We start from the raw sequence: 21474 nt of genomic DNA on the forward strand, positions 1-21474 counted from the left end.
GAGTTTCAGAGTTTCACAGCTCCAAAGAAGTCTCATTGCTTCTGTAACCCACTTCTGAGTCCTTCAGGGACTCCTTCCTATCTGTCTTCATGTAACTGTGACCTTATGGCACTCTTAGAGCTGCTGTGGTTCTTGGGAATGAAAGAAAGGTGTGGCCTAACCCAGCTTAGAAGGACTTTGCTCCAGGGAATAGAGTAGAGCTGAGCCCCCCCCAGAATGAGAGAGGTGCTAATCCTGTGCCCCAAAATTTGTGGATGCACCTAGGGTAACCAAGAGGGGTTCTGACCCTTTGGAAATACTTATCTATAAGTCATCTTCTCCCAGAGCTTCCATGCGCAGCCTCTGTGGGTCATCTGCTCTTATTGGGGGACTCTCCTGAGCCCCACCTGATTTTGGTTACATGTTCAATCACTTGCCTTCCTTGGGCCTTAGTTTTTTCATCTATGTAGTGGGAGGATCTTAGGAATTATGACATAGTGGCTAGAGTACTGGACTTGGAGTCAGGAAGACCTGAGTTCAAATACTGCCTCGGTCAAAGAAACGCATTAGCTGACCCTGGGTCAGTCACTTAATGTTTCTGTGTCTTAGTTTCTTCATGTGTAAATTAGGAATAACAATAGCACCCAGCTCTGCAGAATTGTTGTAAGGATCAAGTGAATATAAAAAGCTTTGCGAACTTTAAAGATCTTTGTGAACCAGTCAATAAGCACCTACTATGTGCCAAGCACTGTACTACATGATGGGGAGACAGAAAGGCAAAAGACAGTTTTTGTTCTCAAAGAGCTTACAATCTAATGGGGAGACAACTATGTACAAACAAGATATGTGAAAGATAAATTGCAGGGCAGCTAGGTGGCGCAGTGGACAGAGACCAGATATGGAGTCAGGAGGACCTGACTTCAAATCCAGACTCAGACACTTACTATGTGACCCTGAGCAAGTTGCTTAACCCCAATTGTCTCCCCCCCCAAAATGAATGAATGAATGGGAGACAATCCACAGAAGGCAGGTAGTAGCATTAAATTGGGATTGAGGAAAGTTTCTTGCAAAAGGGGGACTTAATTTTTTTATGTGAAAACTAAGTTTATTTTTAAAATTAATTTATTTTGAATTTTCAACAATCACTTCCATAAGCCTTTGAGTTTTAAATTTTTCTCCCCTTCCCTCTCCCCCTCCCTCCCCAAGATGGCATGCAATCTGATATAGGCTATACATATACATTCCTATTAAACATATTTTCACATCAGGGATGTCGTAAGGAAGAATTAGAACCAATAGGAAGAACCACCAGAAGGAGGAAACAAAACAAAACAGAAGAAAAAAATAGAAAACAATACACTTCGATCTGCATTCAAACTCCATAGTTCTTTCTTTGTATGTGGGTAGTTATTTTCCATCACGAGGCCTTTGGAGATGTCTTAGATCCTTGTATTGCTGAGAAGGGTTAAGTCTATCAATATTAGTTATCGCACAACGTGGCTGTTACTGTGTACAATGTTCTCCTGTTTCTGCTCACTTCCCTCAGCATCAGACCATACAAGTCTTTCCAGGTTTTTCTGAAGTCAGCCTGTTCATCATTTCTTGTAGCGCAATAGTATTCCATTACATTCATATATCACAACTTGTTCAGCCATTCCCCAATTGATAGACATCAAAAGGGGGACTTTAGCAAAGACTTTCAGGAAGCCAGGGAAACTAGGAGGCAGAGATGAGGAGGGAGTTAGTTCCAGGCATGGGGGACACCCAATGAGAATACCCAGAGCTTGGAGATGGAGTGTCTGGTGCAGGGAACACTGGTGTGAGGAATGCTGCCTTTTTCTACCAGGCTGAGGGCTCCTCTGCACCAGTCTGAATAAAGGCTTCTCCCACTGTGCAGGGGTGGTGGAGCCTGATGCTTGGGTGGGTTCTCAGCCTGCTAGGATCAAGGTACTACTTCCTCACCTGACTTTGTACCTCTAGGTGCCAAGAAGAAGATGCTGCTATCTACCAGGCATCTGCCAGAAATGCCAAGGGCATTGTGTCCTGCTCAGGAGTCTTGGAAGTGGGGACCATGACTGAGTACAAGATTCACCAGCGATGGTTTGCAAAACTGAAGAGGAAGGCTGAGGCAAAGATGCGAGAGATTGAGCAGAGCCGGAAGTATGGGAAGGAGATGGTATCAGAGGCTGACACAGTGCGTAAACTCAGTCCAGATCGATTTCAGAGGAAACGGCGGCTGAGTGGGGCAAGGGAGCAAGGTCCTTCAGTTTCTTGCAAAGACCTTGAGGATGGAGCCCTGGAGCCCGAGCTTGAAGGAGAGACCAGTGAGCCACCCTGGAGCCCAGCCATTGGCCTGGCCAATAGTTTTACAGGGGGTGAGGTCACCACTAATGGGGATGCCACCTTGGAGAGCGGTGAGGAGAGTGGAGATGGCGTTCTCTCTTACCTCTGTGAGGCTGTGGAGCTCATCTCCCAGAGACCACCCACCAAGGAGTCTGTGGCCAAGAAGAAGAAGAAAGAAGAGGGACCGAGCCGCAAGGGGACGAGGACAAGTGAACAAAAACCTGAAGGAGCAAGAACATCTGAAAATCACATCCCCACCACTGCAGAATCCGACTCCAGCTGGACACGTGGCCACATGGGGGCAGAGAATACCCCACTGGCTCAAAGAGAGAGTTCTCTAAAGACCTCGAAGCTGGACAGGGCAGATAGGACCCTGGAATCAACCTCTGTTGTGGCACAGGAGGCTAGAAGTTCAAACAAGATTGGGGTCAAGATTGGCAAGGACCTAAGAGCTCCTACCCCAGATGGCAAAGTTTATTTCTCCTTAAAGGACATGTACCTGGAGAATACCCAGTCTGCTGCCACTGATGAAAGACTCCAGACCCCCAGTGGAAGTCCCCAAAGTGGTATCTCTTTGGGGGCCTTACCAGGGAGAGAGACAGGAAAAGAGAAGTTGCCTCCTGGCCAGCCAGTGTCCGCCTCTGCCCAACAGCCTCCCAGGGTATTTAATAGGAAAAGATTTGCCCCTCCTAAACCAAAATGTGACCCCAGCAATGATTCCCAGCCTTGTGCCTCTGTGGGTACCCCCTCAGGCATTTTGGGCTCTTCTGCCCAGCAAGGGGCCCAGCCCTTGGGAATTTCCCCTGAGCCAGCAGCCACTGTCCCAACTCCTCCTGCTCGGCGGAAGCACAAGACCCGGGAGAGCCCTGCCCAGAAACCGATAGCCTACAGGACCCCTTGTGAGGTAAGAGTGACATGATGGCTTTTTTGAGAGTCTGACTTCATGGAAAATGTTTCTAAAGCAGTCTGGCAGCCAGAGTGCTCAGGGTTATTTATGGAAGGGGAGTAGGGAGGAGACACGGTGCCAGGCAGGGCCAGGGGACATTTGCTGTAACCCCAGATCCAGGGCCCATCACCTAATTCCAAATCTACAGGGATAGCAAAACTTGTCTATGGCTGCCTGAGCCCATTTGCTCTGAAAATATGGGAAAATCTCTTCCCCTAGTGTCCTGCTATCTGAGGAGGAGATGCACTGTGACTAGGGGCAGTTTTTAAAGGCTTCAGGTGTTGAAGGGGCTTTCCTCATCCCTAATTCACCTCAGGGACAGGGGGATTGACAATGCTGTGACGTGAGCCTACAACTGCATCTGTTCCTGACCATCTTCTTTGCTCTGTGAATCTATTTTGGTCACTTAATCTGTGTTTCCAGAAGCTACTGGGCTCCAAGGGAGCCTTGTGGATGTCCCTGTTATTCTACCCAATGTGAAGGCACATCCCTCTGCCAGCTAATGAGGGGGCAGGCCTGTGGGACCAGATGGCCATTTCTGTGGGGTGGAGAGGAACTGCACGGGATAGACTAAGAGGATCTTTCTCACCAGGATCCCTTATGCTCCAGGAATCCTCTTAAGAGACTTGAAAATTAGTGTCAACTAGGTGGTACAGGGGACAGAGTAAGGAAGATCTGAGTTTGAATCCTGACTCAGACACTAGTTGGCCTCAGTTTCCTCATCTGTAAAATGGAAATAATAGCCACCTTATAGTGTTGTTGTAAGGATAAAATGAGATAATGTATGTGAAGTGCTTTGCAAGCTTTAAAACTCTCTCTATAAATGCTAGCTATCCCTGGGCTGTCCCTCAACCATGACTCTCTCTCAATACCAACCCTTGGATTAGATCTATGATTACTCCAACTCTCAGGTTAGATAGTACTCTAGTGGGGGATGGTTCAGTGCAGGAGGGGGGTATAATGGGACTCTCTGGGATTTATTTCAACCTCCCTCGCCACTAGAGATAACACTGAAGCATCTGAACAGCTCTACTGCAAAGATCAGTTCTACGGGACAATAGGTGCTGGTAACTTAGCTTCTGAGTCTCAGTTTCCTCATCTGTAAAATGGGGAAAATAATGATTGCAACACCTACCTTACAGGATTGTTGTTGCACTCAAATGAGAGAGTGTATGTAAAGGGCTTTGAAAATTTTAAAATATCTCATTAATATCATTGATAATGAGAATGACTTCTTTATAGTGATTAGATTTGGAGTTAAGAAGTCTTGGGTTCACATGTTGATTCTAGCCATTTACTCTTTGGTAATTAGTTTGGTAATTACTTTTGGTAATTTACCTTGGGCAAAATGATCTGACTTCCTTGGGCTTCAGTTTCCTGATCTATAAAATGAGGAAGTCGTAACTGATGACTACTAAGGTTTCTGTTTGCACAGAGCAGCCCTGTTACGATAAAGGCCCAGACTTTTGACTTGGAGAATATAGATACTGACTTGTATATCAATCAACGAGTATTTTTTTTGACATTGACTTGGTGCACAGCCCTTCAGAGAGACAAAGGAGGAAGACAGGGCCCCCTGTCCTTGAGAAGCCCACGGGCTAGTTAGGGAGGCAGATGGATACTCATGAAGCAGGAAAAGAACAATTTAGGGCCTAGCTGGGTGATACTGATAGGATGTCAGCAGGGAGGAATTCAGCAAAGGGAGAGAAATCAGAGTGACCATCCTTGAAGAAATTGCCAGCCCACCCCACCCCTCCCCACCCCCACCCTGTTGTTGTTATCTGGCAGCAGAGGTGGCTTTTAGATTTTAGGCTTCCTGGGAACAAAGAGGTTAGGCAGAAGAGGGCAGCTATACCAGGAGACCCAGAGCCTCAGTTGTTGAAATCTGGAAGTGTGGCTCTGGGGGTGGGGGTGGGGAAGTGGGGGAAGGGTGAGAGCCTTCTCAAGAAGAGATAGCTGGGGATTATGGATCAGAAGCAGTCATCAAGTTGGGGAGGGGTTTGGTAGAGATATGGGCTCCTGAATTTCTGGTAACACAAGGTGCGCTATGTTAGGTGAAGTATCCAAGACTTGTACCTCAGGGCTAGGGATCATAGGAGCATACATTACATGGAAGGAACTGACCCATTCAGAACACTGCCCGTGTTTCTTCTTGCCTACCCAAAAGAAGGGAAATGTTGCTGTGATCTGCTGAGGGCAGAGGCCTCAAAGGACAGGATCTGGGACTTCACATCGTTAGGAGGAGCTGATGGATATAAGGATGGTGGAGAAGCAGACTTAGGGAAATCTTTGTAGAAAGTGGCTTTAAATCCAGTGTGCCTGGGAGAATAGGATGCTCCAAAGTTGTCCATGACTCTTTCTTTCTCTCCTGGCTGTGTTCTCAGTTCGACAAAGACCATAAATCCAGGTCCATGGTGAGTGTCAGGTTATAGACCTCAGACCAGGCATGCATAGAAGGAATTCTGATGCTCTAGAATTGAGGAGGCACCAGGCTTTGCCTGTGGACAAATCCTTCCAACCTAGCCTCAATTTCTAGTAGGAAGCCCAATACAGTAGGGCACAAGACAAACAGATGGTAAGGTTCCCATTAGTACTGTCCTGGTAAGGATAGAGCAAGGCCTGAGTGAGGTTAGTACAGTCTGGCTATAAAGGAATCTCCAAACAGGCATAATAGGTACAATAGATAGCAAAGGCCTGTGTGGTTCAGTGGAAAGAACACTGGATCTAGAGTCAGGAGAGACCTGAGTTATAGTACCAACTGACATTGGCTAGCCATATCCATTTATAAAATGGGGTTAAGAGTAGCTATAGTATCTACTTCACTGAGAAGCTGTGTGGTATAGTAGATAAAGAGGTCACCTCAGATCTAGAAAGACCTGAGTTCAAGTCCTGCTTCTGATACATTCTAGCTCTGGGACCCTGGGTAAGTCCTAACTTCCCAGTACTCTAGGCAATTCAGAACTGCATTAATAGAGGGAATTTCCTCATCCAAGGATCCTCTATACCAGTGAAATCCTTGATCTGGTCCCTATCCCTGGGGACCCAGTGATATAATGGATGTAAATAGCTTTACAAACTTCAACAACACGGACGCCACTGTCTTATTTCTTACTCTCTCTCTGTTCTCAGGGACTGGAGACCCAGGTGGCTCAAGCTCCTGCAACATCTGCAGACAGCAGCTCAGCGGCAGAGTGTCTCAGCCACAACCTTGAGGGAGAACAGGGAAGCGTTGAGCCCATGGATGTGGAGACACAGGAAGAGGAGAGGATGAAGAAGGATAGAAGGACTCCGATGGATGTTAGTGCCCAGATGGAGAGCATGCAGGAAGATGTGAGGACACAGGAGGACTCGAGGACACGTATTGATTTGAGAACTCAGGCAGATGTGAATCGACAGCTGGTTGGGAGAATCCATGCGGGTAGCACGCACAGAGATGGGAGGTCACAGGTGGTCACAGTAACACAGTCAGAGTGGCAGAGTAGCCATGATCCAAAGCCTACAGCCCCTACAGAGGCTCCTCAGAGACTTAGCCACTTCAAGAGGCTGCCCACGGAATCCTCCCATCCTTCACAGATCAGGTCTGAAGAGACACAGATTCCAGCCCTTGGGAACATGCAGAGCCTCCCAGGTCCTCTTGGGCCAGAAGCTGGTGTGAGGCCAGTGGCTAGAGAGGGAAGTAGAGGACTAGGGGAACCAGGCCCCACTAAAGTTGACAAAGTTGCTCGACAGTCCCAGGGGGAGTTGCCTCGGCCCACTGAGGAGCCAATAAGCGAGGCATCTATGGAAGGGTCTGACCCTGTAGTAGAGGTGACCTTGGGCCTTGCCTCAGACTCCTATCCAACTTCTCCTATAAGCACCAAGGCCCCCAGCATTCCTAGCCCGAAGGCAGTCTGCCTCCCAAACAATACGCAGGAAGAGCAAGTCAAAGGGGGGCCTACTGAGGTGGCTGAGATGCCCTTTCCAGAAGCAGCCCAGACCTTGGGGCATTCTGATCCAAAGCCACAGCCTCACTGTGAAGCCTTGGAAAGAGTGGGGACACCCAGCCAGGGTCATCACGCAGAGACTGAGGCTGCAATGAATAGAGGGAATGCTCTTGGTGCTTGTGGGGATTCTGAACCTGAGGTTCGAGGAGCTGGGCCGAGGGCCTCCAGCCCCGTAGCCCCTGACAGTGGCCTCATTGATTCCTTGAAGAATTATTTACTCCTGCTCCTGAAGCTCTCTAGTGCAGACACAGACCGGAGTGAAACTGAAGCCAGAGGGAGGCCAGAGGGCCAGCAGCCCCCTGCAGGGGGACCCGGTCCCCCAGACACTCTGGCACCGACAGTGGAGATCGCTGGCTTGAGCCCCCGGACATCTCGGAAGATTCTAGAACGAGTGGAGAACAACCACCTCATTCAGAGTGCACGGAGCTTGCAACTGAGCCCCTGTACCTCCCGCAGGCTTACTGGTCTCATTGACCAGGAGGTGCAGTCGGGCCAGAAGGCCCTGGCGGCAGGGAAGCCACTGGGAAGATACCTCAGTCCACTGACTGTCCCTACCATTGTGGTGGGGGAGGAAACCCAGGTGCAAGGCCCAGAGACAAGTAACAAGGGGGCTGCTGAGGAAATCAGGGCTGGGCAGAAGGAAAGCAGAATGGGGGAGTCCCTTTGGATCAGTGGGGATCAAGGTGTCATCAGGATGGGGGAGCCTCTTGGGGAGAGTAAGAGGGAGGAGCCCTTCCAGGATGCAGAGCTCTCAGGAGATAATGGGGGGAGTCTCCCAGGTGCAACCCCAGAGGAGCTAGCCTTGGGAGCTCGGAGAAAGAGATTTCTCCCCAAGGCCAAAGTGGCTGGGGAGGGGGAGACCCCTGCTCCTGAAGATAGGGAAAGCCCGACAGTTTCTCCCCGGGGGTCCAGGAAGAGTCTGGCACCTGGATCCCCACTGACTCCCCCGAAGGAGAGACATTCCCCTTCTCAGAACAGAAAGATGCTCGAGGTGCCTCGTGCAGATGAGGACTCTGCAGACCTGGGCTCTGGGCCCAAGGGCAGTGGGCCAGACACAGAGCTGGCCCCTGAAGACAGCAAACAGGATGAGACAGCCAAGCCCAGAAAAACCAAAGACCATTTCAAGGGTGAGAGCTGGTTTGGGAAGGGATGGTAGAAAGTTAATGGGAGAGAATAAAGTGTTCTTAGGATGTAGGGCTTTGCTTTAGGTGTATAGACACAGTTACTGCCTTCTTGGTGACTCACTCAATGAAAAGAGGATTTCCAGGAGGCATGTTTTAGGAGGAGCTGGTTAAAGGGGACCCAGGTTTTGCTTAGTGGGCCTGGAATTTCCATTCATGCACCTGTTCTTGCCTCTTCTATAGGGAAGAGCCCTGTTTTCTTAGTTGCCTGACCCCTTGCTTTTGGCCCCTCTTTAAACCCTGGTCTGGGGACCAGTTGCCCCAAGAAGTAGCATTTGGAAACAGTAGTTAAAATCTGTTGCAGACAGGCCTGGGGTCAGGGCTGATCAGGGCCCTTGAAATCAGGAAGTATCTAGAACTCCTAGTGCCAGTCTGTTGCCTAGGAACCCTTTCTGTTTTTCCTCTACACCAGGGCTCAGACTGTCCCCTCAGACCTCACTTGGGATTCAATTAAATAGCAATTCAGTTTAACAGACACTTGTTAAGGGACTGCTGCAGGCAACACACTGTGCTTTGGATGGAGAGATACAAAATTTCGATAAGATAAATACCCCTTCTTTATAGTTTACAGTCTAATAGGGGAACAGTAGCACACACAAGTAATAACAGTATAAAGTGATATGCGAGAAATACATAATAAGGATATAAAGCACTACGTGAGGTGGGGGTGTGGGCAGATGAAAGCCATTACAGACTGGGAGATCAGGAGGAGAACCAGTGAAAAGAATACTGACTCTGGAATCTTGGGTTCATGTCCCACGTCTGATGCTTCCTGCCTGTATTACCTTGGGTAGGACAGTTAACTTCTCTGGGTCTTGATTTCCCCTTCTACAAAGTGAGAGATTGGATTAAATGGCCTGTCCATTCTCTTCCAGCTCTACCCCTATGATCCTATGTGTCAGGCTTTAGAGGATGGAATGGACAGGTAGAGAAAGCATGGTAATTTCAGGGAGAGGCGAGATCAGTCACACAGAGGGGGCCTGGCACTGGGATTCTTTACCTTTTGGACTCTTCCCCCAAGTACCTGCTTGCACCACTTCGCCAACATGGCAGCCCAGAGAGTGAATAACTTATCAAGGGCAACACAATGATTCCTTGGCAGGGTTACGCTTTGAAACCAGACATCCTAATTTCCAGCTCTTCATGTGTACCTGACTTTTATGCAAATAAAAGCATAGGGAAGTTAATTTATTGAATGTTGAGATAGAAGGGACCTTAGAGGCCATCTTTCCCAAGTCTTTTTATATTTGGCTGATGAAGAAATAGCCTCCATTGGTTAAACTAACTGGCCAGGGTCACACAGTTTGAACTTAGGTGTCCTGACTCCAGATCCAGTGCTCTTGTCACGGCTGCCCTGGAGAAGACTTGGGGAAGATTCAGTTCCCCCAAGAAAGGGAGAGGCTTTCACCAGGTTTATATAGTTCTACTTCCCCATCAGCTCCCCAGGTCATCCGGAAGATCCGGGTGGAACAATTTCCTGATGCTTCTGGAAGCCTGAAGCTGTGGTGTCAGTTCTTCAACATCCTCAGTGACTCGGTATTGACTTGGGCGAAGGACCAGCTCCCTGTGGCTGAGGTAGAGAGGAGGTAAGAGGCCTAGCCACTTTGGCCAGAGCCTGGTGCTCTCAGAGCCTGGATTCTCCACACCCAGTGGTCCTGAGAGTTAAGGGCCCAGGAATAATGTGCTGGAGTCTCTACCATTCCTAGAACTCAGTGGGGAGCTGGCTTTTGTTTTGTTATGAACACCTTGTGTTGTCTCCTTTTTCCTACTCCTTTTGGTCAGAGTGAGGGTTCTGGTGGGCCCTTGTGAGCCTACGGTTCTGCAGTCCCAGTCATATTCCCAGGCCTCTAGATTCTGTTTTTTTGTTCACAGTGTGGGAGATGAGGGGCCGGTGGCCTTAGCAATTGTACAGGCTTCACCTCGGGACTGTGGCGTCTACCAGTGTGCCATCCGAAATGAGCACGGCACCGACTCTACTAACTTTTGTCTCAGCCCTGAGGGTGAGTGAGGACTTTGTTTAGCCCCTGGGACCTACCACACACCACCCCTCTGCTCAATAAAGCTCTTAGGCACGTTCTCCAAAGAGAGGCACAGCTGAGGGGAAACAGTGGGTGGGTGAGCCAACAAGTCACTCAGCAAGCCTTTTCACTAAGCTTACTAGTGTGCTTGGCATTGTGCTGAGCATTGGAGCTATAAAGCAATAATAATAATTATTATAATAAACCCAACAACTCCCAAACAAACAAAACACAGTCTGTGCTCTCAAGGGGAGTATATTCTTGTAGAGGAGATAACATGTAGGTATCTAGGAACTTACAAGATATATAGATGTATATGAAGGCAGTGTGAGACCCAGAGGAAGACAAGGAGACTAAAAAATTGAGGGGAGGGGAGGGACAGGGACATCAAGGGGAGTGTGTCTGGGGCATGGGGTAGAGTAGACTATTCCAGCCATGGGAGGCAGCCGGAGCAAAGCTATGGACACAGGTGATGGAGTGTTGTATTCAAGGATTCCCAAGTAGACCAGTGTTGCTAAATCACAGAGTAAAGTGGAAAAGGCTGCCCAGATTACGGAGCTTTAAATGCCTAACAGGGGAATGTATATTTGATCCTGGAGGTTATTGGTTAGTGGAGAACAGATTTCCCAGTCTGGGCAGGAGAACCCAGAACACAGGCCCTCACCATCTTCCTTTGTCCCATTCAGTGTTGTCAGGATTCATCTCCAGAGAAGAAGTTGAAGGTAGAGTGTGCCCCTTGGGAAATAGCTGATGGGGCTTCATAGCCATCCCTGCTGTCTACGGGGATGATCACCTACACGGGTTTGGAATTTCTGTTCTGGTTTGGAATCTTTCCTCACGTATGCACCAACCCTTTAACATGTAGTCTAGAGTCAATATTTTTCCCTAGAGGGGAGTGAGAGGGAGAGACCAAGGAGGACTAGCCTAGAAGGAGTTCATTCCATCATGTCCCCTTGGTCTCTACTGTGAGTCTGTGATCTGTCACTTTCTGGGTATACAATAGGAACTAATCCAGGGGGGTGGACCCAGCCCTGCAAGTCACTCATGTCAGGGATGAGGGAAGCATACTGCAGGTTGGGACCTTGAGCCCAGTGGAGAATGGAGAGGAGTGGTCTCAAGATTTTTGGTTCTAATCAGCCACACCTCCCTACCATCCCAGGGATGTAACTCTCTGAGCTAGGGTAGGCTAGGCCTTGTGCCTAGGGGACCACCTCCCACCTTCTCATTTCCTCATCCAGTTGGAGAAGAGATTGAGATGACGCCCATGGTGTTTGCCAAGGGCCTTGCCGACTCAGGCTGCTGGGGGGACAAACTTTTTGGCCGACTGGTGAGTGGGGAGCTCCGTGGAAGTGGGCGTGGACGTGGTCTTCGCAAAGCCTCCCAAGCCAAAGTCATCTACGGCCTGGAGCCCATCTTTGAGTCAGGCCGAACTTGCGTCATCAAAGTCCCCAACCTACTTGTGTTTGGGTCCAGCAATGAGAACTCTCTACTGGGGAGGAATTATGATGTCACCATCCAGGTACTTAGCCCCTTTGTTGCTGCTTCTTAGTCTTAGGTCCTCAGCTGGTCTTCTCCCCATTCCCCAGCCCATCTTTCCGTTGAGTCTGGGAGTTGCACAAAAAGGCTATGCTCCTAGAAAGACATAGGGGAACAGTCCCAGCTTGTTTTGGGGGGCATCTAAAGGCTTTTAGGATAGAGGTTGGGGAAGGTCATTGATGCATAAGATCTCAGAGGTGGAGGGGGAACTTGGAAATTCATGTTGTTTAATCTCCTGCCCAGTGCGGGAGTCTTCCATATTACATCCCCCAAAGATGGTGATCCATGTCATTGAGATCTACCTCCCTCTGCCTGGCATCTTGCTTAGGGCTCTGGAACTGGGGCAAGTTTATCTCCAGGGCTTTGTTCATTTTTTTCCCTCTAGGGATGTAAAATCCAAAACATGAGCCGAGAGTACTGCAAGATCTTTGCGGCTGAGGCCCGAGCTGTCCCTGGTTTTGGAGAGGTGCCTGAGTAAGTTCTCTCCTTCTCTCTCTGCCCCTTGCTTCCTAGACCTTAGAATGCTCCTGAGATTTAGGGACATTAATTTCCTTCTTGGTGATAGGCAGGTGTCTATATGATCTCATCTGTTCAGATTCCTTGTAGGGTGGAGATGAGCAAAGCCCATGTCTGTACACAGTATTGTCTTGTACACACCCACAGTAGAGCCCAAGTGTGTGCACTTACATGCACATGCGTGCACATACATATGCACCAACCCTTTAACATGCAGTCTAGAGTCAATATTTTTCCCTAGAAGGGTGTGGGAGGGAGAGGTCAAGGAGGACTAGCCTATACCTTGATTTTTCCTTCAGTCCCTTTATTCTCCCTTCTCAGCCCATCACTCTGTAGCTTCCAATATCACCCTTCAGTGAACAGGTTGAAAAATTTAGGCATGGCAAGGGGAAAGGGCCTTGAAAGGGTGATAGGTTAGAGATGAGAACCCAGGCAGCTTTGTGCTCAGGCTTCCAGTCCCATCTCACAAATGCCCCATGGTCTCTTTTGCTTTAGATGTCCTCATATAAAGGGTTTCTGCATGGATGTCAGACTTAATGTTTCTACTCCCCTTGTGCTTGGGTTTTATAACTCAAGTTTAAGGTCACTAGTATTGGGTTACATTCTGACCCAGTCAGGGGTCTCTTCTATCTTGCCTATCACAGTCATTCACAGCAGTAACTGCACATGGCCACAGAAGGTACCCAGCTCACCCAGTCCAGACTCTAATGAACCAAGTACCAAAAAAATTCCTCATCTGGGTAGTCTGGGCTATCCGAGCTAACTGTGCCCATCGTCACCCCCATCTCCATCTTTAAACTGCTGGGAACTCTCCAGCAATAATAATAATAATAATAATAATAATAATAATAATAATAATAATAACAACAACAGCAGCATTTATGTAATACTTTAAGATTTTAGTACACTTTATAAACATCATCTCATTTTATCATCACAACAACCCTGGGGAGTAAGTAATTTTATTATCCTTATTTTACAGATGAAGAAACTGAGGCAAATGGCAGTTAAGTGATTTGCCCAGGGTCACATAGCTAGTGTCTGAAGCTGGATTTTAACTCAGGTTTTCCTGACTCCAGTTTCAGCATTCTATCTATAGCTGCCTTCTTCATAGATTGGCCAGAGAGTGGGGGTACATGCTTTATGCAAGGGGGCATTCTGACTGGGAGTGATTTAGGGACTGGTGGTAGCCTGGGAGAATTTCTTCTCCCAGAAAGTTCCCTATCTATAAGCTCTGGAATCCTAGGACTAGAAGGAACTTCATTGTAAGGCTCCAGAATTGAGGCAGGGCTAGAGAGGGTTAGGAGCTTTCTTGGGTTTAAGTGCCATGCTCATGGGCAAGGTGGGGCTGTGTTTAGGATCATCCCACTGTACTTGATCTACCGGCCAGCAAACAGCATCCCATATGCCACTCTGGAGGAGTACCTGGGGAGGCCTTTGGAGCCGTACTGTGCTCGTGATTGGGAGATCGGCAGCACCCAGGCAGCCCCTGCCGCCTCTGAGGCTGCCCAGAAGTGTCGGACCTTCCAGCACTGGTTATATCAGTGGACAAATGGCAGCTTTCTGGTCACAGACCTTGCAGGTATGAGGGCTTGGGGGACTGGGGAATGGCAGGGGACTGAAGACGCCCAGGTGGGATCATGTTCATCCTCATGGGGGATTCTGGGAGGGAATGAGGCTTCCTGTAGGGACTGGTACTCGAGATGAACTTTGAAGGGATTCTAAGAGGTAAAGGGGTTAGTTAGGGTTAGGAATGCTTTTTAGGTATGGGAGATAGCCGGTACAAAGGCACAGAGACAGGAGTTAGAGGAACATTGAACAGATGGGTTTAGCTGGAAGGTAGACTGTGTGAAGGAAATAATGTCAGTCAGTCAACAAGTACTTATTAAGTACTTATTATGTACCAGCTCTGTGCTGAGTGCTGGGATATAAGGTAAGACAAAAACATGCTCTCTTTAATGTGAAATAATCCTGGACCCAGACTGTGAAAAGGGCTTTTCATACTAAGCTGAAGAGTTTCCATCTTAAACCAGAGGCATGTGGGAGTCATCGAAACTTGTTGAGCAGGAGAGGTGACAGGCGCAGGCTTGTCCTTTAGAGATTCACTAGTTGTTCATTACAAAAATGAGTTCCTTGAATCAATTCCCCAAAGTACTGTGGCATTGGCTTCCTTTATCCTTGATAACCATTACAATGATTTTTAAAATTCAAGAAAAGGTATATTTTTTATGCTATTTATTTAGACTATGTTATTGTGGGGAAAAGAACTTCTAACTTTCTGAGAGGCTCATAGGGCCACCTTGGCATTTCCCCATGTAACTGGGCATGGGTGTGTGGGACAAGAATCAACTAATCCATAAACATTTTGCTAAATGCTGGGGATACAAATGGAGGCAAAAGACAGTCACTGCCCTTAAGGAGCTCACAATCTCACAAACTCTATGATATCAGTGCAGGAACACTTTCTTCCATATAGTTCTCACACTGCCTGGCACACAGTAGGTGCTTATTGACTGACTGCCACATTGCTCAGTCTTTCCTCTGACTTTGTGTCTGTAAATAAGCTGAAGTAACAGTAAGTGAGTGGGGAGGCCCTTGTGCCTTTTTCTCCTCTACTTTTAAAACTAGCTCTCAGGAAAGCTCTTATAAAGTTAGAATAATACAATCCAATAGTCATCATTAGTATTACATGACTTCTACTAATTATGCTAATGCTAACGATTCTCTCTCCTCCACTGTGACATGGAGGTGACCCTGTCCTTGAGGGCCACACCAGCAGAACACAAACCTTCCCTCTCCATAGAGACTCTGAACATAGGCCCTAGTGTGGATTGTGTGCCTGGCTTCTATGGACCAGCCTAAGCTAGCTCAGTTAGGAGAGAGAGCCTTATCACCAGGAGGATGACTTTGGAGTGAATCAATTCCTTAGCAACAACAGTTCACATAGACCATAGATGGTGATCTAGGATTTACTAAGGTAGAGAGGAGTCGAAATCTGCATTGGTGAGGGGAGTACCTACAACCCTGATAAAATCTTGTATCTTCAAAGTGCTGAGGTAGCAGTAATAACAATAATAATCAAGTTGTCACTAACAGTTCCAGCATCTCACAGTTAGAAAGAAGCTGATGGGTGGGTTATCTATCCCCAGCGCGTATCTGAGCAGGGACCCCTGTACATTACATTTTATGTACATTTATATAAATTGCATTTTATGTAATCCTTTACCATTGTGAGTGTTTTCATATACCCTCTGGGAGGTGGTGTGACATGATGGGAAAAGCACTGGCCTTGGAGTCAGTGGGCCTGAGTTCAAATCCTGCCACTTATTACCTGTGTGACTTTGGGCAAGGTCACTTACACTCTCATGGCTTTAGCCCTTTCATCTATAAAATGAGGGATTTGAATTAGAATTCAGGGGTTCTTAACTTTTCTATATGTCACAGACCCTATGGTAATCTGGTGAAGATTATAGATTCCTCAGAATGCTTTAAATATATATAAAAACAAGAAAAAAATTATAATGAAATAAAGGGGTAATAAAGAGGAAACTTTCCATTCAAGTTTGTGAACATCTGTGAAATCTATCTATAGACTCCTTAAGGGGTCCCAGGTTCCCAGGGTAAGAACCCTTGGACTACATCTTAGGTCCTTTCAAGATCTCATTTGATCCTTATAATAACACTGTGAGAGGTAGGGAGGGCAGATGACATTATCCCCACTTTACAGATGAGAAAACTGAGGCCCAGAGAGGAGTGACTTGCTCAAAGGTATCCAGCTAGTGAATTTAAAATGACTCCCCACAAATCCTTTCTCTTTTTTTTTTGTTTGTTTTAGGCAATTGGGGGTAAGTGACTTACCCAGGGTCACACAGCTAGTAAGTGTCAAGTGTTTGGTCTGAGGTCAGATTTGAACTCAGGTCCTTCTGACTTCAGGGCTGGTGATCTATCCACTGAGCCACCTAGCGGCCAGCCCACGAATACTTTCTTAATAGAATAGCTAGTATTTATATAGTGACATATACAGTCTGCAAAACACTTTACGCTGATTATCTTCTTCTAGCCTCACAATGGTCCTGTGAGAGATGTGGTATTCTATTCCACATTTTAGAGATGGGAGCACAGGTAATAAGGGAAAATGACTTGTTTGGTATCACTCAACTAGTCTCTGAGGGAGGATTTGAACTGAGAGCTGCCTGGCTCCAAGTTCAGAACTCTGTCCCCTGTACCACCAGCTGCCTTCTGCATAGATTCACCTAGGGCAGGTCATGTTTATGCATGGGGGCATCATCCCGACTGGGAGAAAATTTGGGGACCTGTGGTCTCTCTGGGCATTCCCAGAGCTCTCATCCATGGCCCCCCTTCAATTCCTGCTTACCCTTCCCTGCTTTCCCTTTCATTTTCTTTCCTCTAGTGGGTAATCAAGGCAGTTAACAGCAGCAGTAGCAGTAGGAGCAGTAGTAGTAGCAGTAGCACCAGCAGCAATAGTAGTATGTGTTTATGTGTATATATATGTATATGTATGCATATATGTATACCCATACAGAGTCAATTCAACAATGTAAATACAAGATTTAATCAGCGTAAATTGGAGGCAATTTCTGAGGGAAGGTTCTAGCATTCAGGGAGTAAAGATACACATACACAAATACATATACATATTATATACAAACACATAACATATATGTTATATATGTACCTGTATATGTGTATATGCACACATATGTATTACACTGATGATATCACAGGTCCAGACCATAGAAATAACAAAAAATATTTTGTTGTGTATTACATCCAAATTAATAATTTATTATTTTGGTCAGGACCTGTGATTTTATCAGTTTAGGGAACTTGCAGTGAAAATTTCTTCCACTGATACGTACATATTTATAATATATGTGTGCATGCATATATATATATATCTTTATGTATATATGCCCAGAAAAATGTATGTGTGTGTGTATATATGTATGTGTGTATATATATATACATATATATATATATACACATATGTCATGCTACCTCTGTGTTATATATAATGCATATAAAAGAGCTTTGAAAATGGCAAAATGTTATAGGTAAACCAATAAGTATTATACATACATATACATATATGTGTATGTGTATATACATACATACACACATAATACATACACATACACACACACCCCTCTCCAAGCTACCACCTTCTCTCTGAGATACCTTTAATTTACTCTGTATATATCTTATATTCGCATTGTCATTTACCAGTATTTATAAAAGTACCTAGCACAGTACTTGCTAACTTGTCTATAATCCAGATGGTTTTAGCTTTCTGGGGTCACTAAGAAATGAATTGCTCACCCATGGGTCACACAGCCAGTTTGCTTCAGAGTCAAGGCTTGAATCCAGATACTCTTGACTTCAAGGTAGCCCTCTATCCATTATGCCACATTTATTTGTATTGTTTATCTTTATAGTAATTACTGACCATTCTGGAGAAGCTGACTGCCATTCATTGCTCAGATTAGGCTGGCTTCCCAAGCGTGTCTCTGACATGTGCAGTAGAATAGTCAGTCTCCAGACTTGGTGAGATCATTGGCAATCTTGCTGGATGACCATTTAGTAGATTTATGGTAAAGGTATGGGTCGGAGATGGATGTCAGGGTCCCTTCCATTGCTGAGATTCTATGCCTTTGTAACCTGGCCTAGAAACTTCCAACTTCATTCCCAGATTGATGAAAGAGGAGTAAAAGGGAAAGAAGTAGCATTACTCAGAGTGCAGTGGGAGAGGACACTTTCAGAGCTGGGCTCCCACTGATGGCTCTCAAACACTCTGCCCTTTTCTAGGTGTTGATTGGAAGATGACAGATGTGCAGATTGCCACCAAACTTAAAGGGTAAGTGGTTCTTAGGACCTGGGCAGCTGCTGTGTTGGCCTCCAGGGCCCTGCTCCGTTCTCTCCTCTTATGACCACCTCCCTCCCCCTCCCCTTGTGTTGGAGATCTAAACGTCCATCTGGCTCTTTATCCTCTGAGAGAATGTGGCTTGTGGATGGGCTATATCAGAGGTGGGGAACCTTCGACCTCGAGGCCCCATGTGGTCCTCTAGGTCCTTAAGTGTGGTCCTTTGACTGAATCCAAACTTCACAGAGCAAAGGGCCACACTTGAGGACCTAGAAGACCACATGGGGCCTTGAAGCTGAAGGTTCCCCACATCTGGGCTACACTGTAACATCCTGGGGATCACTGAATTCTCTTTGCCCCAAATCCCCTCTACCCTGCTTCATTTCCTCTTTCCCCAGTATGGATAATGAGTTTCCGTGCCTGAGATTTATAATACGGCCTCCTGGGGATTAGGGATCCCTAGCCTCTGCATCATGCTGCACAATAAGACATGACGGAATCTGCCAGTTTCTAATAGGGCAAAATTGCCTACTGGCCACAGCTAGGAGTCATGAGGAAGTGGGGCACCGAGGTAGTAGTGGCAGGCATCCCATAGCCCACTTCTCCTGGACGACTGGGTGATCAGCTCCAGGTTAGACAGGTGAAGGCTGTCTCCTGTGGTTGTCAGTTCTGAGTCCTAGGGCTGATGGTCACCCCAGGGCTGGGGGAGGAGGTCACAGAGAGTGGACAAGAATTCTCTAGGGTCCCAGTTTTTGCTCTGTTTGGCTACAGGTACCAAGGTCTCAAGGAAAGCTGTTTTCCAGGCCTCCTTGAGCAGTTTGCTGTTTCACATCAATGCAACACCCACTGTGAGATGCTGGGGCTGAAGTCTCTCAAGAGCCTTGAGACTCTTTATCCCATGGCCAAGGCAAAGGGCTCCAAGAGCCCCTCCTCGGGCAGGAAAGCCCCATCAGCCACTCAGTTGAGTCCCCAGCTTCAGAAGAAAGGTCATCCCAGCCCCCAGGGATCCCGGAAAAGCACCTCAAACTTGAAGGCTGTCCCTAGGTCCTCTGAGACTGCTGATACACAGTTGAATAGCCAACCTGCTGCCCAGGAAAGAGGCTTCAAGGCTCAGGGCATGTGATATCATGACTGGAGGCTGGAGGGCCTCCACCCAGATTAAAGACCAACCAGCAAACAATTCAAACCAAACAGTTCAAACCAGACAGTAAACATCCTAAGACAGAAGGGGAAAAAATGGGTGGGCGGAGCCCCTTTTGCAGGAGTGCTCTCTCCCATATGTAAGAGGTCTCTTCATTCTCCTCCAGCCTCAGAGTGACAAGATCCACAGTGTAGAAAGCTGTGCCAGGGGTCTCATTGGGGTACCTGGGACCTCAAGGAAGAACGCAGGGATCAGTTGGCATGGTTTGTGCCGATCTCTGTTTCATTCATTCGAGGCCTCAGTGCATGTCTAAGTATGGAGTCCCATAGCCTCTCTCCAGGCTTGGTGGACAGAAAGGGAGACAGGTCAAACCCTTGGCATGGCACAGTGCCTGGGCCTTATGTGCTCTGAGAGCACCACAGTGCTGGGTGTCAGAGGCCTCTCACGTGGTGCCCTCCACGACGTTTACAGTTGCTCTTGGCTCGAGGACCGCTCTGCATCCCTAGGCCAGATGCTCACACTGCCCTCATCGTAGCCAGATTCTGAAGTGTGTGTTGTTTCTGACTGCTCTGGGCGGAGGCCTTCCTGTTTCAGTATTGCTTGGCACTGAATCCTTGACATTAACCAAAGCTACTTGACCCTGTTTGTGGGGTCCTGTTTGCTGGCAACCACCAACCCCAGGGTCTGTTCAACTCCTAGACACTTTGCCTCCTGTAGCCTGGCTCCACTTTTAACTAACCTGCCTCAGTGCTCAGGGGAGAAGAAGCATGACCCTTCCCAGAGTTTCTCCCCTAGCATCCCCTCTGTTTGTCTTGTGAGTAATAACAATGAAGGGCATTCACTTTCGCTTTCCCCATTTCCCTCTTAATTGCCAATTCCTTTTCTCCCTAAAGGCTTTTACTTCCTCTTCCCCGGGCTGAGTCAGCACCGTTCTTTGCTTAGAAGTGGGGTCCAGACTCCACCCTGGCATAAGGGAAATTGCTGCCTCTGCTTGCATCTCTCATTTTATTCCCTTTCTCAAGTTTGATCTGGGCTACTAATGCCATGGGGCCCTGCCCAGTGGGATTGAGAGTTGGCATCAGCAGCTATGGCACATGGGCTGGTGCTTAGTGGAAGAGGTCTGGGGGCCCTCTCTGAGGTAGAGAGTTTGGAGCCACCGTGATTCTTAGATATTCCTGCATAGTCAATGCCTGAGGGTTGGGTTTAAAATAATTTTCTGCTCAGGGTAGAATGTGTGTTGGGTGAGGTGGGTAGGCAGGGAGGGAGGAAGGAACCAGTCCAGCTCTGAGGTTCTAGATCTCTATGTCTAGGCTCTCAGACTGAGACCTGGGATCCTGGGGGACAGGTAGTAGCCCCCCTGATCCATTTCTTTGATTCTGGATTTCTCTTTATGGGCTCCAAAAAGAAACTGTAGCCCTAGGCCAAGGAGCTCAGCCGGAGTACAGCAACTCCGTCCTGAGTATCGCTTGTTCTGGTCTGTGCTGGGATGGGTACACCTTACATGGTGACAGGGACTTGTGTGCTCCACTTTGAATGCAATAAAGGCAATGAGTGCTTGTCCATTTGGTTTCTCTTTCTTCAGTAATGGATGCTGGGGTTATGGTTCTCCGCCTTCTGGTCATTCAGTCAGCATTTATTAAGTGCCAACTATATGCCAGGCCCTGGCTAAGTACTGGGAATACAGTTCCTTGTGGCAGTCCCTGTCCATGAGGAGCTTGGATTCCAATGGGGTTGTCATCTCTTGAATTTCTGGGCACATAGGGCCCTGACTTGGGCATTGGACAGATCAGAAAATAAATCAGGCCCAAATCTCAAGTCCTATTTTAAAAAATTAATTAATTTATTTTTAGTTTACAACATTCACTTTCATAAGATTTTGAGTTTCAAATTCTCCCCACCCTTTCCTACCCTCCCCGCCCCAAGATGGCATGCAATCTGATATAGGCCACA

General features: G+C 47.3%; 1 protein-coding gene across 2 annotated transcripts in view; it reads left to right on the forward strand.

Moving 5' to 3' along the window:
- Positions 1 to 21084, forward strand: part of ALPK3 (alpha kinase 3) — a 46253-nt gene extending 25169 nt beyond the window's left edge. For both annotated transcript variants that reach the window (XM_027851847.1, XM_027851848.1), the window contains 10 exons: positions 1960 to 3226; positions 6398 to 8378; positions 9871 to 10018; positions 10305 to 10432; positions 11137 to 11172; positions 11689 to 11969; positions 12372 to 12460; positions 13861 to 14084; positions 18329 to 18377; positions 19155 to 21084. In XM_027851847.1, the coding sequence (XP_027707648.1) occupies positions 1960 to 3226; positions 6398 to 8378; positions 9871 to 10018; positions 10305 to 10432; positions 11137 to 11172; positions 11689 to 11969; positions 12372 to 12460; positions 13861 to 14084; positions 18329 to 18377; positions 19155 to 19506 (4555 nt within the window). In that variant the 3' untranslated portion in view covers positions 19507 to 21084. The remainder of the gene's footprint in view (positions 1 to 1959; positions 3227 to 6397; positions 8379 to 9870; positions 10019 to 10304; positions 10433 to 11136; positions 11173 to 11688; positions 11970 to 12371; positions 12461 to 13860; positions 14085 to 18328; positions 18378 to 19154) is intronic.
- Positions 21085 to 21474: the final 390 nt, after the last annotated feature.

Source organism: Vombatus ursinus, unplaced genomic scaffold (assembly GCF_900497805.2).
Source record: "Vombatus ursinus unplaced genomic scaffold, bare-nosed wombat genome assembly UNPS02009205.1, whole genome shotgun sequence".
Classification (NCBI taxonomy): Eukaryota; Metazoa; Chordata; class Mammalia; order Diprotodontia; family Vombatidae; genus Vombatus; species Vombatus ursinus.